The sequence below is a fragment of the Suricata suricatta genome, chromosome 5, assembly GCF_006229205.1.
Source record: "Suricata suricatta isolate VVHF042 chromosome 5, meerkat_22Aug2017_6uvM2_HiC, whole genome shotgun sequence".
Classification (NCBI taxonomy): domain Eukaryota; kingdom Metazoa; phylum Chordata; class Mammalia; order Carnivora; family Herpestidae; genus Suricata; species Suricata suricatta.
In genome coordinates, this window is record NC_043704.1 from 16,659,226 (window position 1) to 16,677,736 (window position 18,511).

The 18,511-nt window shown below is 37.6% G+C and overlaps 1 protein-coding gene across 5 annotated transcripts in view; it reads left to right on the top strand.

Annotated features, from left to right (window-relative positions):
* The window catches only part of GRIK1 (glutamate ionotropic receptor kainate type subunit 1), a 375,366-nt gene that overhangs the window by 270,789 nt on the left and 86,066 nt on the right, over nucleotides 1-18,511 (top strand). For all 5 annotated transcript variants that reach the window (XM_029939072.1, XM_029939074.1, XM_029939073.1 and 2 more), the window contains exon 7: nucleotides 4,043-4,186. In XM_029939072.1, coding sequence (XP_029794932.1) covers nucleotides 4,043-4,186 — 144 coding nt within the window. The remainder of the gene's footprint in view (nucleotides 1-4,042; nucleotides 4,187-18,511) is intronic.

The following is an 18,511-nucleotide window of genomic DNA, read 5'->3' on the forward strand; positions in this document are numbered from 1 at the left end:
TTTTAATAGAAGAACCAAATGAGAAAGTATATTTAGGAAATGAAAGGAAAGGGTGTTATTTGGGAGAACTTCTCTTTTAGAAGAGAAGATATTAGATACTCACTAACCATATCAGGTTAGTGAATATTTCTAAATTTGCAGAGAAAATGGGAAATCTATACTTTTTGCTCATTTGCTGCACAAAGACTGAGTCTTCCTTCAGCACCTCAGTCTCATCCAGCTTTTTCCAACAATGTTATATACCAGGAAGGGAGCAAAATGCAAAGGACTCTGTAAAGCCACATCCTGTTGCTAATCCTCATTCCTGGGGTGTAGCATCTCGCTGGATGGTGTTGGGACCGAGAGACCACATTCAGGTTTGATGATTTGGTAGAAAGACTCACAGAAATCCCCAGACCTGTTAGACCCATAGTTGCAGTTTATTACAGCAAAAGGATACAAATTAAAATCAGCAAAGTAAACAGTTACAAAGGGAGAAACTATGCACAAACTACTAACGGTCCTCTGCCAGAAAAGTTGCCTTTACAGTACTTCCTTCTCTACAGCAACGATGTGGGACATTTGTGAAGTGTCACTAACCTGGGAAGCTCACCCAAGTCTTGGTGTTCAGGTTTTTTATTGGGAATCTGTCACATTGGCACAGAGCAGCCCCATAGCTGACCTTAGTTAGTCTTCAGTAGTTCCTGAGGCAAACTGATACAGCATGGCCAAGGGCCCCAGATGAACAAAAATAAGCATTCACCATAAATCATACTGTTAATATCAATGGTCTAGCATTGCCCAAGACTCCGAAGATACAAAATCGCTATGATCAGCCAAGGTTTGGGATGTTATCTCCCAGAAACCAGTCAAAGGTCAGTCTTTTCTTTGAATATGTAGAGTGTGAGCAGCCCAGACCTGCTGAGTTAACCCTTAATTGCTTACTGTTGTGACAACTAAAACATTGTGCGAGACTGCTTTGCATATGCTTGTTTCATGATCCATGTTGTGGCTAGAAGATTTTCTTAGGGGCCCTGAGTAATGAGGTTTCATTCAGGCTTTCGATATCAATAAAATGTGCACATAAACACATTTGGGAAAACAAAATCTGAAACACAGACCAATTTCTTTTACATTTACTTAAAATGACTTGAGGGTTGCTCTTCTGTAACTGGCCTCCAGCACAAAACTAAAGAGGGAAAGAAATTCAGAGATAGTTTATTAGTGCTATAAAATAGGTAGAGGACATGTCTCCTCCATCTAAGAAAACACTGCACTTCAAGAGGAAGCATGGTTTTAGAATAAATGGTTTTCTTCTCTGAATTTGAAAAGCACTGATCAGGCCCATGGTTTTGAACTGTGTTATTTCCCAGCCCAGTGTAGAGGTAGCCTTGACAAAGAAAGTTAGAATCCTTTCTAAGCCCACCTTATGAAAAAATTAGATCATTGGATCATCACTCCTCACACTTCTGTATCAAATCATTTAATTAGTCAATAGTGAATACACATACAAATTTATAAAAAGTATATTCCACTAAAAAAGTCCAGGTCTCCATAGTATAGCAGTTAAGTGGTTTTCAGAACATGAGCTCTGGAATCTAAGTTTACATCTTGAGTTGAAATTCTCACTTGCCTAATAAGTTGGGGAGTTATTAAAGTTATTTCCTGAAGTTACTTCTCCAAGTCCCCATTTCCCTGTTGGTATAATGGGGACAATACCTATTTCAAAGGTATCATTTCAATAATTTAAGGAGATGGCATGTGGAAAATACTTATAGTGCCTGGTGTGTATTACATTGTCAATGAATATTCACCATAATTGAGCTATTACTGTACTTATTAAATCATCAGACAAATACTTGCTTTAGAAGCAGGTCAGTTTCGAGGTTGTGAAGACACATCCTAGCACCAAATTTCTGGTTTTGAATCTTGGTTTTTCCTCCACTAGTTTGGGGATGCTGTTTAACCTAGTCATCTCTTTAACCACAAAGGAGTAACAGTTATGGTGAAGATTTCATGTTAGGCCAGCAGCTGACTTATAATAAGAACTTGGTAAAAGTTAGCTATTATTACTGATTGAGTTTCAAAAAGTCTCATTATACCAATATATTATTCTCCTTCATTTACACCAAACTAATATAGCAGAATGGTGAAGAATATGGATGCTTGAATCAGACAGTCATGGGTTCAAACCCTGGCTATTCAGCTGATTAGCACAGTGGCCTTGGACTAGTCTAATTCTCCTGAGTCTGTTTTCACATCTATGACATTAATTATACCAGGTTTGAACTGAAAAGATCAAAACATTTTTAGGCTTTTGCCATCACTGCCACCATCACTACCGATCTAACTTCTACATGTCAATCATATGAATGAAACAATTTATCTTAGAAGTCATCTTAAAACCTTGGTGTTATACAATTCTCACAAAAATGTATCTCATTTTAAGGCAAGAGATACCATTAATTCCTTAAGCAAACATTTATTAAAACACTTTTATGTGCCAGTAACTGTGCTAGCCACTAAAGAATGAAATCGCGGAGTGCCTGGGTGCCTCAGTAGGTTAAGCATAAGACTCTTGATTTTGGCTCAGGTTGTGATCTAACAGTTCGTGAGATGGAGCCTCACCTCAGACTCTGTGATAACAATGAGGAGCCTGCTTGGGAGTCTTTCTCTCTGACTGTCCCCCACTGGTGTGCACATGTGTGCACTTTCTCTCTCAAAATAAATAAATATTGAATATAGATTATATATAAATGTTAAATTAAATACACACACACATACACACACACACACACACACATATATAGAAAGAGAGAGAGAGAGAAAGAAGTTGAACCATTTCTGCATTCATAAAACCCACATTCTTATTAAGAAACAGATGTCACTATAAATATATATGGAAAATGCCATGATAGAAATTGCACAGGATACGGATTTAAAGAGGGTGTTCTCTGGTCTCATAGATGGACAAAGGGCAAGATATAGTAACCTTTACCCTCTCTTCCCACCTCCATTAAGACATGCTCAGTAAATGCATAGTAAATGTTGAATCAACAGATTTCTGAAAAAAACACATAAGAATTTTTGATCTATGACCTAAATTCTAGGATTAACTCTACCAACTGTTGACTGAATGTATGATTCTACACACATCAATTATCCTGTCTAAAGGTCAGTTTTCCTACATCAGTAGTTTTATCTAACTGTTCTGTTGATTTGGGGAGCTTGTTGAGAATTTCAAATAAATTTGTGATGAAAATCCTCAACTAACATGAGAAGGTATTATATATTTTTATCCTTAAAGAAAGCAACCTGACAATATTTTTATAAAATATTAGCAGTTTTGTGTGAAGTTTTACAAGTGAGAGAAATTTCATGAGGAAGGGAAGAATGAGAAGCCCAACCCCCAAGAGCAATGACTACTTACACTTTCTATCAAAAAATCAAATGCTAATCAGAGCAGGTATATTCTGAGCTAGTTAAACAGGTCTGCTTTTCAGAAGGTCTCCTACAACCTGCTGTTGGACTTGATTTCACATCTCAGACCTTCTTGACTCTGGTAAATCAAAGTAAATAGCACAAGTATCCCTATTTGGAAATTACCTATTAGTTTTCCTTGAAGCTGTTTATTCCTACCAAATAAAAATAAGTAAATAAACATATAAATGGGTATAAGTCCTAAGAAACAAAATCTGATATTAAAATGTTGAGGCTGACTAGCTTCTAACTCAATGTAGTTGATCTTAACACCATGCTTAGCACAGAAGGTGCTCCAAAAATATTTATTCCCTTAATCAAGTCTCTTGTGGCTGATGTGAGGTGGGGGATTTTTTAAATTTTTTTAAGAACTCAAAACAAAGCACAGCTATGACTCCTGTGGAGTAGGAGATATTATTTTAGAGAAAAATAGCTACTGGAGAGTGAAGACTGTTCAGCAGGAGAATAAATGGTTGTTGAGATCACACAAATAATAGATAAGAAAGCAGGCAGAATGATTTTTCAGGTAAAGGAAGGTAAGCAAATGTAGAATTGAAGATGTGGTGTGTGTTTTCCCTCACAGACTGAAGCAGCTTTGATGTATGATGCCGTCTACATGGTGGCCATTGCCTCCCACCGAGCTTCCCAACTGACCGTCAGCTCCTTACAATGTCACCGGCACAAGCCATGGCGCCTTGGACCCAGATTTATGAACCTAATCAAAGAGGCAAGTGCTACTCGTTCATAGCCCAGTTCTCCCCTAGGCATAGTGCTGTTTGACTTGTTTATTTAGTGTGGCTTTCCCACATGGCTCTGTTGGCATAATATCTATAAAGGAGGAGAAACCATCATCATCCAATCTGCTGGGATTTCACTGTAAATGTTTGTCTAGAAGGACTACCAGAACTTTTCTAGCACGATGTTGAGAAGTTCAAAGAAGTTCATAATACTCACTCTCTTTCATTTCAACTATGGTCTCATATGCTGCTAGCCCTCCTCCACCTATGTGAATAAGAGCTCATGAGTGCTTATTTCAGGCCACATTGAGTCAAAGAGAGGGTTTGCCCATTGCTGAGAAATACCAGAGATAGTTCCCACCTTATCATCCCATAATTCCAGTGGTCTCCTAAATGTCAGGTTGTGCAGGACTGAACAAAGGGATCTGTTTGTCCTAATGAAATAACAGTTATTTTGCCATTTGTCAGCAAACCAGAAAAGTCCAGTCCTATTCAAAACTTACCAAGGGGTCTAAAAGATTTTTAAGAATTTGTCTGAGTTCTTCATGATTGCCCTGGGATCCTGGATGACCCCTACATTTTCCTTTTCTCTAGTGGAATTTGACTTCTCCTCATCAAACACTGTTCTAAGATTCAGATTTCTCTTCTAGATATGTGTCCTTGGATTATCTTTAACATCAACATATACCTCAGGGTGTGTCTGAGTTTGACAAGATGAAATAAGGTCTGAGTACACACCTTACTCTGTGATGCTGCTCTAATATGTTCTCTATGGAAAGCAGAAATTTACCTCTCAAGTGAAGAGTATCCTTATTGCTCTTGTATTGGAGATGGTTGAGGTGAGACAAAGTCATAAAAGGAATGAATGGGAGGGAACACAGTACAAGAGAAGAATGCCCAGCCAAGAGCAAGGGAGAAATCCTTCTTTGGGCTCCATCTCTGTTTCTACAAACTCTCTCCTGGGCTGTTCAATCTACTTTCCTCTTAACAGCTGACTCTGATCTAGAAGGGTGAGAACCAGAGAGGCAGTATGTTTGAGGTTTAACACTACCCAGACCCCAAAGCAAGGCTGAGTCTAGGGTGTGGCCAGCAGCATAAAAGTTCCCTGGGTGTCTGATTTAAGGAGGCACTCACTCTCAGTTTTGAGAAGTGCACCTATAGGATACTTCAAGGGAGTGTTTCCTTAAATTTTGTGCCCTGGGGAAACTCTCTTACCTCACCCTAATCCTAGTGTGGTTGCTTGGGTTTAAGTCCCAGCTCTACTAACATTTGTGAGCTATACAATAAAGTTAAGAGTTACTTAAACTCTTGTGTCTTAATATTCTCTGCTGTAAAATGGAAATAACTCATTTTATCTCATACATAGCATTATTGTGAGGACGAAAAATGAGTTTGTGAAGAACAGCACAGAAACATAGTAAGAACCTGAGATATTAGCTCTTCACTTACCATTGGGATAGACTACTAATAATAGTGTCATTCAGTTTACTGAGTATGATGCCAGGAATTTAACCTGGCAACAACATCAACAAAGAAATCACAAATAGGCATGAAATGAAATACTCTTTCAGACAGCTACAGAAATCTGACATACTGTGCCTAACGGAATAACATCACCCAGCCTCTGCTCTCCCTGCAGCGATCATGGCTAGGTCTTGAATCACCATCCTGATCACCTTGATCTTTAACAAGAAAACAGCTGGTTTCCTTTTATCTCCTACCAGTGCAGGGAAAGGCATGAGGCCACATGAAAGCTCAAGATCAAACATTCAGTGCACCCCAAGCATCTTTTTGCTTGTATAAGAAGGTAAAATTATCAAGCCACAGTTAGGCCTGTTTAAAGAAATAATGAACTCCAAAATGAGGGACCACAATGAAAGCAAGAAAGCATTTTATGATTTTTCACTCCAAATAGCAAATTCCCCATTCTCAGACTCCACGGTTGGGGGTTGAAGAGAGAGGTGAATCATGGATTAAAAACTTTTATCACTATCATGCTCATCTTTTTTGTCTCCTGAGTCACAGTGCCATATGCTGCCCTTGGCAGGGTGCAGGTACCTGCAGAGATGGGATGGGGGGTGACCAGGAGCAGTGTCCCAGCCTGTGGAAAGATTGCATGGAAGGAATTCTGAGACAGGCCAAAAGATGCAAAAATGATAGAATGTAGATGTTTCTTTCAAAGAGTGCATAATTCAACAAAATTTTGCAGGCATCAGTTTTTATTAAGAAACATGAAATAAGACATGTGGCCCTAAAACTTTCTCAGGTCCTTTCTCTTAGTAACTATCACTTTCTAAAGGATTTCCAACTATAATCAGAAATCATGTAAAGGAGCAAGTCAGCAGATTGAATTTATGGAGTGAAGATCAAATTTGTCACAGGAGGTAAACTTTCCAAGCAGAGAGGTGGTTGTGTTTGCGCTAATCCCTGATAACGTCACACATCATTTAGAATCAGTAAGCCTTCCAGACAAGTTATTCAGGCTAACCACCCTTTGGTGTTTCAGGCTGACTAGAAAAGAGTAAGAATTAAAGGACATTTTAAACCCGGTAGAGTGTGTCATAATGTCATCTCTGTAGGCATTTGCTAAGCAAATATATTAGGAGATTATAAACCCCCGCCCAGCAAGAGGTACTGGGACTCCATCACACAAGTAACATTAACTTGCACTACAAGAAACTATCTGCCCCCCATATTGAGAGATGTGGAATTCACTATCTACTATACAAATTCTACATAGGTGAGAAATGGAAGACTTCTTTTGAAGCTTTCCTGTGTCTAGGATAAAATCTATATGCATCAGCTGAATCTTCAGGGTCTCCAGTGCTCTGGTTCCTGATCTCCTATGCCATCCTTCTCATCTCCTGCCCCAATGCCAGCACTGCTGAACTTTCCGGGGCTGCCTGAACTTGCTATACGCTCCTTGCCTCTGATAGAAATTCATTGCCTCTGATTCTCTTGCCTCTGACTGAAAGGCCTTCTCTGGGCCATCCTTTATGTCTCAACTAAAGCATTAGCTTCTCTGTGCTGACCTTGGCTCAAAAATTTTGGCTTCTTAGCTCCATCACCTTTGTTAGACTATCATATTTATTTACATGTCTATCTCCAAGCTCTGCTTTTCCAGTCTTGTTTCTCTAGTTCTTGATAAGACTAGGCATGGGATGAACATCCAAAAAAGTAGATGCCAAACAAGTGAATGAGCTAATAAATGAATGAATGAACAAGCAAAGAAACACATGAGACACACTAAGAATGCACATGACCTATAAGCAGGTACTGTAGGACAGATGTGGAATATGAATATCATATCCAGAAACAATTCAATAAGGCAAAAACAGGGTCGGCTAGACATGTCTACCATCATCTCACACATGAGACACACAAAGAATGCACAGGACCTATAAGCAGGTACTGTAGGACAGATGTGGATTATGAGTATCATATCCAGAAACAATTCAATGAGGCAAAAACAGGGTCTGCTAGACGTGTCTACCAAGACCCTAGGTTCTAGTGAGAGAGTGAGGCAAGGGTCTGAGGAATAGACCAGCCTATTTAACTCTGGCAGCAGGGGCACAGACCCTGAGATTTAACTGCAACTTGCCTTCTATGTGAACTTAGTCATTGAGACTCTTTGTTCTCGGTTCTCTCTTCTATAAAATGCAGATAAAAATTCTATGTTTGTGGCGATTATATATATGTACAGCTTAGCAAAATGTGTGGCACACAGTGGTTGCTCAATAAATGGTAGCTATCATAAATGGAAGTTCCCACTAAAATGTCTATCAGGTAAGGCAGTTGTCAATGAAATGAGGAATTGCATATAAAGAAATGAGCAATTGCATATAAAACATTAAATATTGCCTGGCTTATGTAAGCACTGCATGCGTACATGTTGTAATGCTTACATGTAATGTAACATGCTTACATGTTAACAATATTGTTCTTATTGGTGTCAACATTATTATTATGGGACCCAAGATGAAGAAGCAGTATCTGCAAAAAGGAGGACAGGACCAAGCAGTGAAAAATCAGGAGTACCACAGAAGGAGACATGGCACAGGGAGCCAACTGCAATGATGCCAGGCAATGAGGGAACTTTCGATCATAGAGCATACACATGATTGTTCAGGAAAGACCCCAAACATTAGGTAATCATCAACCAGTTTGAGCTACCCAAAAACTCTGGCAAACCCACATCTCAGGTCAGTTGTAGAAATGATAGCTGAATGTGGGGGCTGAGGAAGCCAATGGACTTCCTGTCCATGGTCAGAAGTTAATCTGTATCCAGAATAAGTTCCAGCTGGCCATGGGACAATCAGTGGGAGTAGGTGCAGCAGAGGCAAGCACACTGAGGCATCTTGGAAGAAGAGGGTCTATAATCGCATGTGCTGGGAAGGGCATTGAACTGTGGGTACAGGGAAGTGAATTATACATTTTAGGTTATGTCATCATTCTTAACTATTTTCTGGGTTACAGAGCCTATATTAAAACTGACTTAAACCATGGCTGCATTGTTCCCACAAAAGGCAGAAATCTGCAATCTCAGAGGCCTTACAAATACCCTAGTTGGCCTAAAACCTATGCTAAAAGTGTCTGAATTGGGTACTGAAAATAGAATTTGGTTGAAACAAAGTTCCAGTATGGTGAACCGCATAAGTATAAATGAAACATAAAGAGTACTGTTGGGGTCAGAAGGAGGAGTCCCATGTAAAAGTGGTGAGAAATAAGGTTAAGTAAATATGGAGAGACAATTGACTAAAATTGCCTGCTCAGCTGAGAAAATCAAATTTGATTGATAATTGATCATAAGCCACTGTTCTTAAGACACAAAAATATGATATTTCAGACAGTTTATCTTGTGCAGTCTTATGTAAGTTTGACTAAAGCTGATAAAACCACAAAGATTATTGAAGAATTATAAATATCTTGGTTTGAAATTGGCCAACATTCATAAAGAGCTAAAAGGGGAAAAAACTGCACAAAGGAAATGTAGAAGTATTTCTTGAGGACAACCCTGACTTCTCCCTTAGGTCTAAATTCATGTAGCTACTTCTCTATTGGAAAACATCCATTTACATATCCTGCAGACACCCCCACATCAGCAAATTCCCAAATAGAATCTGTCATTTTATCTACTAAAGATATTATTGCTACATAAACCCAATGTCAGTAAATGACAATGTTAACTGGGATGTCAAACAAACACAACTAGTGGGACAGCAAAACCAATTTAGTGTTGCTTCTGTCGTCCACTTAAAATTATTCAGTGAAAGCATGGCAGATTTTCCATGATTTTTGTGTTTACTTATGGCAGTGACAGTTCGAGAGCCCCTATAAGTTGATCTTCAACATAGGAATTAGAATTTCTATTCTAATATTACTCAGAAGTCCAATGTGATTTAACATCAAATTTCTCTTCCCTTTGAGCTCAAGTCTGATATAAGACTAGCGAGGTGGAAAAGTGTGGTTGTTTTCTCCTCTTTCTCCATTCCTCACTTACTTCCTTACCATACCCTTAGCTGTTGCATGTCCTACCAGGCTCAAAAAGACTGAGGACACTTTTGCTTGGCAGGACTGTCTTGTGCTCTCTGGGATCAGCAGATTGTCCAAGTTCATGTCCCCAAGTGGGCCTGGGGAATTTTTAAACCTAACTCTTTTCCTTGAAGAATTTTCTTTGACTGTTTATGATTTCCAGTCGGGCAGTCTCTCCTGATAGTTCTTTGACCCAACTCATGGGTCTCTTTCAGATGAAAGCATATCATGCTTCCTCAACCCCATGATACCCAGGGGTACACTCTTGCTTTTTTCTGTTGAAACTCCTCACCCTTCTAGACAGTCTTTTGGACTGTACTCCCACTGAGGCCCTCTGGATTCAAATCTAGCACCCAGAAAACACCCACTCACCCTTCCTTGGGCATCCTGGGAGTGAGTGCCTCTGAACAAGATGCACTACTTCTTGGTTGGGCCCCACCTCAGTTCATCAGATATTGTGTAGTCCTCTTTTGTCACATAGGAGCCACACCTCAGTCCTTAGTCTACCTTGACTTCATGATGTTTGAATCAGCCATTGGTCTTCTGCTTCTCCAATTGTAGCCCACGAGTTTCAGATTTCTCTGAATGGCTCCTTGAAATCCTACTTACTGGGATTCAAAAATGGCATCCTGAAGACAGAAAAGCACAACTCACAGAGAAGCCACTGTTCTCCCTGGAGAAATCTCTCTAGCAACTCCCTCATTCATACATGTGACCCTTTTATAAATCCTTGATCTCATGGTCAGGTCCAAAAGATCTAGAGCAATCTTCTAAGGGACACTTCCTTTGTACATATGCATAGGAAACTTGGAGGTGTTTATCTACACACTCTGGCATCCTGATACCTATCATATTGATAACTGGGTGGAAAGAGTAAAATTGAACTTGTCACTCAAACCACACCTCCACAGGTTGTCTAAACTTCTCCATCCCCCTCAGCACACTCATCTAATTAATGGAGTCCTGTTAACTTTCTATCCTAAATGTTTAGCAACATTCCTTGCCCACTGTCCTCATCACTTTTCATCTATTAAAATGACCTATAACTAAACACCATTTCTTGATACTCAATCCTTTTATAACTGTTGTCATTGTAGTAGGTATTCTACCCTCTACAAACATAAACTTGCTTTTAGTTTCCTGCATTTACCATGCTTTTCTCACACACTGAGACAGATAAACCTCTTTTCCTGACTAAAACCTGCCTTATCACACCCCTTTTGTCATAAGTCTTTCAGCCTGGAAAGCATTGCCTCCCATTGTTTTCTTGGACTTGGAGTTTTGAGGACTCATTTTCTCTAATGAGCCTCTCCCTTTATTTGGGGACGGTCCTCCACTCGACTCCATGGCTGCTTTACATCTCTATATGAGCACTTAACATGCTTCATTCAGACCCTATAAGACCTTTCCCTTGAACAAGGGCAAAGTCAATTTATCTTTGTGTCCTCAGAGCACTGTGCCTGAACGTGGCGGACATTTAAAAGATACTTACTGAATTGAACAGAGAAAGTTAAAATCCACCAAACTCTTAATAAATTTTGCTGAGCTAATACTTAATTTTAAACTATATAAATATTCCCGAATTGATCTGGTCCAAAATAAATTTACTATATAGGAGTGAAAATTATTTGCAAATGCCAACACAAATGGGATATCACTGAAAATATGGGCAGCTTTCTGCCATGTTTTGCTATGAAGTTGTAATTTATTTGTTCTATTTTGATGAAATGAAGATTATTAATTTGAATGTCTAAATAAGATAATTAAATTGAAGTTTTTAAAAATCAAAGAGGAGAAGATAAAATTCTCCACTGAGTCACCTATATTTGTCTGGATATTTATTTGGACTTCTACATAATAGGTCAGTATTGAGTGTTTGTTTTTTTACATGAAATCCAGGTGAAAAACTGCAGAATTAAAAAAAAAAATTAAAGCTGCTGGAGAGGCAAAACTCTGACATGTTTAATCCTGCTGTGGAGCCACTGAGTAACACTTCCCATTATTGCCTGCCATTTGACTTTGATTGCCAGGACAAGATGTCCCTTGGATTAATTAGATGACATTGGATCTGGCAGAAACTCACTCAAAGCTATAGTCTTTGGAAAAGGTCACATCTGTAGTTTTCATTCTCACCTATTGAAAAGCATGTGCAATCCAACCCATTCTTCAGCACCATCACCCAGTTTTGCACTGCATAAATGAAAACGATTTACCCCTGTACCCCTTCACATTTAAGACATTTAGAGCTAAAGAAAGAGTGGATTTTTCAGGTCTTTCCCTCAATTCCTGTACAACTCTAGACAGAGACATGAGATCAGTTACTAAATGTTCACAGTTTACAGTTTTTACCAATTATATACACTGTCTTATATAAAACTAAGGTGCTAAGATACCTATCTCTGAAATTGGTAATTAGTGTTCAGATAAATAACCACCTGTTAGAAATGAAGAAAGGGGGTGTCAAATAGAATGGGAGGTTTTACCAAATTCTTCTTAGTTTATGTTATTCTAAATAACATTGGTATTTGTAAGATAGCTTTCAGAGACTCATGTCAATTACCCAGCTTCCCCCATTCAGCCTCCAGTGTCCTCATTCTACATTATTTGGACTGAAGAATTTGTTTTCTATACCATAGTCTGTATGTATGTGTACATGTGTATGTGTGCACATGCATATGGATGTGTTTAATTTACTTAAATGAATGTCATATGTATGGTGATGTGTGGGTGTGTATATGTTTTGTGGGTGTGTGCATCTATATATTTCATTCAGCAATTTTCTTTTTTAACCAATGTTAAGTTTTGAAATATACCTAATTTGATTCATATTATTTACTTTTCCATTTTTTCCTTCTCATTGAAATCTACTATTCTATCATTCATTCATTCATTCAACAAATACCTACTGAATACCTAGCATGTGGCAGACACTACTCTAAACACCAAGAATGCAATAGTGGGGGAATCAGATGTATATAAAAAGAAATATAGTACTTAAAATGACAAGTAGTATCAGAAAAGCAAGAATCAGAAACAGGTACAGTGTGCAGGGATCTTTGAAGGAAAAAAATGGGTGTTGCTTATTACATAGGGTAGTTAGAAAGCATCTCACAGTTAATGTGAAACTTGAATAATGCCTTGAAAGAAAAGAGGTAACATGATATGAAAATATTAAAAGACTAAATCCAAGTAGAGGAACAACTCATTTATTAAATATACAGTTGACCTTTGAACAGCATGGATTTGATCTTTAAAGGTCCACTTATATACAGATTTTTTAATATAAATACAGTATTGTCAATATAGCTTCTCTTCCTTTTCATTTTCTAAAAAATATTTTCCCTTCCTTTTCTTCCTTTATGTAAGAATGTACTACATAAACATATAACATACAGAATATGTGTTACTCTGTTTATGTTTCTGGTAAGGCTTCAGGTCAACACGAGGTTATTAATAGTTAGGTTTTGGGGGAATCAGAAGTTATATGCATTGTTCAAGGGTCATCTGTACTTTAGTGTACTTATCCATTCCCTTATGAATGGATAATTTGAATCTCTCTTTTTTCTTTTATTCTTGGCATATAGAAACAACCCTATGATGAACATCTAATAGTCTTTTATGAACAAATGCAAGATTTACACTAGAGCAGCATTGTCCAGTAGAAATATAATGTGAATCACACAGATTTTCTAGAGGCTAATTAAAATATTAAAAACAAACAGCTGAGATTAGTTTTAATAAAATATTTAATTTAATGTGATATATCCAAAATATTATCACTTCAACATGTAATCAATATAAAATTATTAATTTATCTTATTAAGTCTTTTAAATCCAGTTTCTATTTTAAACTTATAGCACTCAGTTTGGACTACCCACATTTCAAGTGCTCAATAAATCTTGGTGACTAAATAAAAAAATGTTTCTTAAGCATCTCACCCAACCAGGCTAACTAGGGAACAATATGAAATCAATGTATGTAGCATCCATACATTATCTTGATAGTCACAGAACATATTGGTTAACTATAATAATAAGTATCTACCCAACAAAGACAATGATAAAATTAATGTGATGAGGGTAGTTTGAGTAAATCAAGACCTAATGACTTGATTTCCAGGTTTTCTTGATCACATTATCTAGATAATTATAGAAGGGCTCTATTCCTACCCACTTCACACCCACTGGGTCTCAGATTTGTGTTTCTGCCCATTCAGTTGATTTTAAGGTACAGAGCCAATTTATTCTATGTCAGAAAATGAGCCACCACATGAACCAGCACCAAAGGAGACTAGTTTATGAAAAAAGAAAATCCAGGTGCGTATTCTAAGGTAAATCTTTAGGAAATAAAAATGTGTTTACCCGAAGTGCATGGAACAGATATAGTAAAAGTCAGCAGATTTAGAGTTGGAAATCAAATATTGGCAAGAAAAGCTATTATATTTTTAAATTATGCAGTGATCCATGCAAGCTGTTATTGCAAGATAATGGGTTATAAACAACACACATAATAGTTAAAATAATTATATATTGAACAGATGAGAATATGATAAATGCATCATTTCAGTTCCTGAAATAGCTGACATCCAAGGAAGTTATGTGGTCTAAAGGTTATGTTTATCATTTCTTCCTTTGCTTAATGTTTATTTTCATCACCATCATTATGTACACTTCAGATTTGTTTTTAAATAGCTTTTCTGAGAACCAGCTTAAAATTGTGGGTGACGAGGTGGAGCTCACATTGCTTAGATAGAGGGTGAATATCAGAGGTTTGTCATGGTATCGCGTTCTGGGGACCTGAGTAAGATAGTAATTGTACAGTTAGCCCATCAGGGCTGCATTTATACAATAAATACAGAGTATGCCTCCTTTAATTAAAAACAAGTGAATTAACACTGCGATGAATTGTTCTCATTAACTCTTCTATTCAGGAGACAGTGTGGATGAATTTTTGAAATTCATACAATTCTTTCTCTGTTCTCTTTTCTCAACACTATCCACACCCATCTCACCAAGTTACCTTTCTTCTTGATCTTACTGTTAGCAATTCCATGAGAAAATGTTAGCAAAATGAAAGTTTGCTAAATGAATGTATGACTATAATTAAGTAATCAAATACTTAAAGGCATAATCCTTTTCCTACACATTCACAGGCCAATAAGGAACTTCTAAATCTGAAAAGCCTTCATGATTCCAAGAAAAATCTCTTAGAGTGGATTGAGGTGTAAGAGCAGATTTGGGGGGTATAAATAAACTAAATCTATCTGCCTTCCAATCCCACCACCATAGGTACCTTGACCTTAAGGAGGTCAAACAATTTCACTTTTTTGAAATGCACATTGTAAGGTATGTTTGTTAAGATCTTTTGAGAAGAAGAGGGAAGGGAACAGGAGAATGGGGTGGGGCACAGATATTTGTTTCTCCTCATTACAATCCTGTAGACTTTCTTAACTATCATGGCCAGTAGGAAGAAGATCCTAATTCCCAGGTCTTCCTACTTTCCCTCTACCTTTCCCCCAATACCCAAAAGTGTGCAACTCTTAGAATTACTCCTTAATTCAACCACTCAATCACAAATATTTTGGATACCTATCAAATACAAATGGTAGAATCCAAAGAGAAGTAAAGTATTTCCTGCCATCAAGGAATTAACAATTGATTGAAGAAGGTAGCTAACATAATTAATATAATATACAATTACTATGTATAAATACATAATAAATACATAGTTGATATAATACAAACCATTAAGATAATAGTTAACATTGTTACCATAAAGCAAGACCTGATGATGAGGTATTCCAGAGTCAACAAGAATCTCCCTACAAGAACACAAAGCATGTTTTTCCCTCTTAAAATATTTCCTTTCCCTCACTCTGAGTTTCCCCCTTTCAGCTGGAGCAGTACGTTTTGGAATAACCCCTCTTCTAGTTGTAAAGCTTCTTTAATGTGACTCAATAGACATTTTAATATACGGCATGTATTCTTACATACTACAATACTAATGGAAAGCATTCTTCGGGTGCCCAGGGCAAAAAAGGAGACTCCTTGCCAAGGGTTCATATTGGAAATGTGCTTCATGATTCATTTAGCATATTTGATTGTTCTTCAGGATTCCCAGACTCGAAATAGTGTGCTCATCAATGCATAAAAAATCGATGGTGCTAAACATTGATATCAATCAATAAAATTATGACCAGAGAGTATGAACCAGTTAACAAAACTAGAGAAAGAATCGTCCAACATTGCCCTACTAATAAAAATTCTATTTGAAATACAAATAAAAGGAGAGGTAACAATTTCCAGTTGTGTTCAGGCCTGCTGAGTATTGACATCTATAAGTCAGCAACCAGTCTAATGTACCCACAGTTTAAAGCTAGAAGGTTCTGACAATAAAATTTTAATTCAGATTTTTTTTAACACAGATAATCAAAAGTCAGGTGTACTATTTTCCCTTGTTACATATGTGTGTTTCGCTCAGCAAAGTAAATTACTTTCCATGACTTGGGGGCAGACCAATCCGTTTAAAAAAGGAAAACATAATATTGTGTATGAGTACGTATACATAACTTTTCATTAACTATTTCTCATAATGTGTTAAGGTGGTATGCATGCTTTTAATACATGTATGTGTGCACGCACGTCCATATACACTTGAGTCTTGAATTCAGTGTTATCTTGGTCCTATTACTTATAAGCTATGCGACTGGGCAATCACATCAACTCTGTCTCAGTGACCTCAAAATTCTGTGAGTCTGTGTTCTTATAGAAAGTGCTCTAAAAAGTGGAAGGAAGGTTAATCAACTACTTTTCCACTTGACCTTCACAACACCACTAAGGGTCTTACCCGCATTTAACATAAGGAAACCAAGTCTTAGCAAGGTTGGATAACTGGCCCAAGGTGAGGAGGTAGAATACAAGCTACACTCTTGCACTGCTAAGCTGACTATCTTCATCTCTGTACTCCATGGACTCTCTAAGATTCCAGAATTTTAAGATGGCTACATAAAGCTTTAATCTCTACCTAGTGGTATCACATGCTTCAAAACACTTGACTATACTTCTTTATGTATGTGTTTTTATTTATTTAACAAATATGTCTAATAACCTTGTGGAATTCAAAACATTCAGCAAGATTCCTCTGAGCTCTCTCTGTTGTATGGCTGTGCATCCTACCCCATGACAGCCTGAAAATCACAGATGTCTATGGTCCAGAGTTCCCTCTGTCCTGATGAATGAAGTGATCATGGGTTTTACTGTATGTGACTTTCTTTGGCCAGTGACACAAAAGGTCTGTGTCCACTCTAGTTCTTATTCATCTCATTTGCACTGACAGTCAAAACTTCTAGATTGTAAATATAGCAAAGCATAATTTTTTTGAAGTTTGGTTTTTAACAACTTCACCTATCTTGCAGAATTACTTTTTACTCCTGATATGGCATCATAGAAGACATGTTAAAATTTAATGGGGATATGGCATATTTCCCAATTCCCTCCTATTTCAGTTGGAAAAGCTGAGATTGAGGAGTAGGCACTTGGTCACTCTGCCAAGTGCTCCTTCAGAATCAGAAAATATGGATCTGGACTTATACCTTGCTCCTTACCAGCTCTGTGTACCTCACACCCTCATCTGATTAAATGAGGCTAATAGTTTCTAATTCACACAAGAGTAAGAATGAAAGACAATAGCATGTGTGAAAATGTCCAGTATATCTGACATAGGATTGGGAGAGTATTTTCCAAAGTAAGGCATTTTGTAGCACATCCATTTGCTGATTGGAATGATCAGACAGAGAGGGACAAATTGACAATACAAGAAAGGGAATCTACAGTAGCAATATCCTTGTGTAGATGAGAGTCTCGTTCACTCACTGGGAGTGCGCACAGATAGTTCATCCTAGTAACGGGAGAACACAGGAAGTCATGCTGGTAATGAGGTGGGTGGATGTGGTGGTGGGAATTTGTTGCTTCTGCTTTCTCAGTAAGATAGAAAGCAAGATCATCAGGTAAGAGTTTGGATGACCAGTCAAGATTTCTTTTAATAAGGAAAATAATGGTGTCAGCCACACCAACTATATTTGAAAATTCTTCCAGAGTAGAATTGTTTAATTAAAGAACAAGTCCTCAAAAAAAAAAAAAAAAAAAAAAAAAAAAGAACAAGTCCTCACACATACCATTTACCAAGGTTACTCTAAAACATTTATACTGCAATCAATATTGAGCAAGATACACTCTGCGTTGAATCACACAGGTGAGACATGGTCCTTGACCTCAATGAAAATAGATTCAAATATGAAGATAGACATGAAGGCAAATATGTGCCTTCCCCCAGGCTGAGTTGTATGTTAGAGGTATCTTTAAGGTACAGATGAGGTCACAAGGCAATAGAGTTCTTCATCTGAGTTGCTTTAAAAGACTTCTGAGAGAAAACGAAGAGTGAGTTAAAGAGTGAGTTGGAGTGTGGGAGGCAGCATGGTGGGGAAAGGCATTCCATTATTTGGAGACTAGCTGGTGGCTGAGAATGAATTCTGGTAGGAGACAAAATGTTGCTGATGAGAGGAGGCCAGTTTATAAAGACTTTTATAGTGTGCTAATGATTGGGAAGAATTCTTTAGGCCAGATATTCTCAAAATGTAGTGTGCAACAAAATCACTTGAAGAAACTGCTGAAAACAAACAAAATCAGCAATTATTTCCCACATTCAACCTCCAGAAACTTAGGTGATTTTTACCTCAGTATGAGAATGACTGCATGTTAGGTAACAAGATAAAGTAAATTATGTT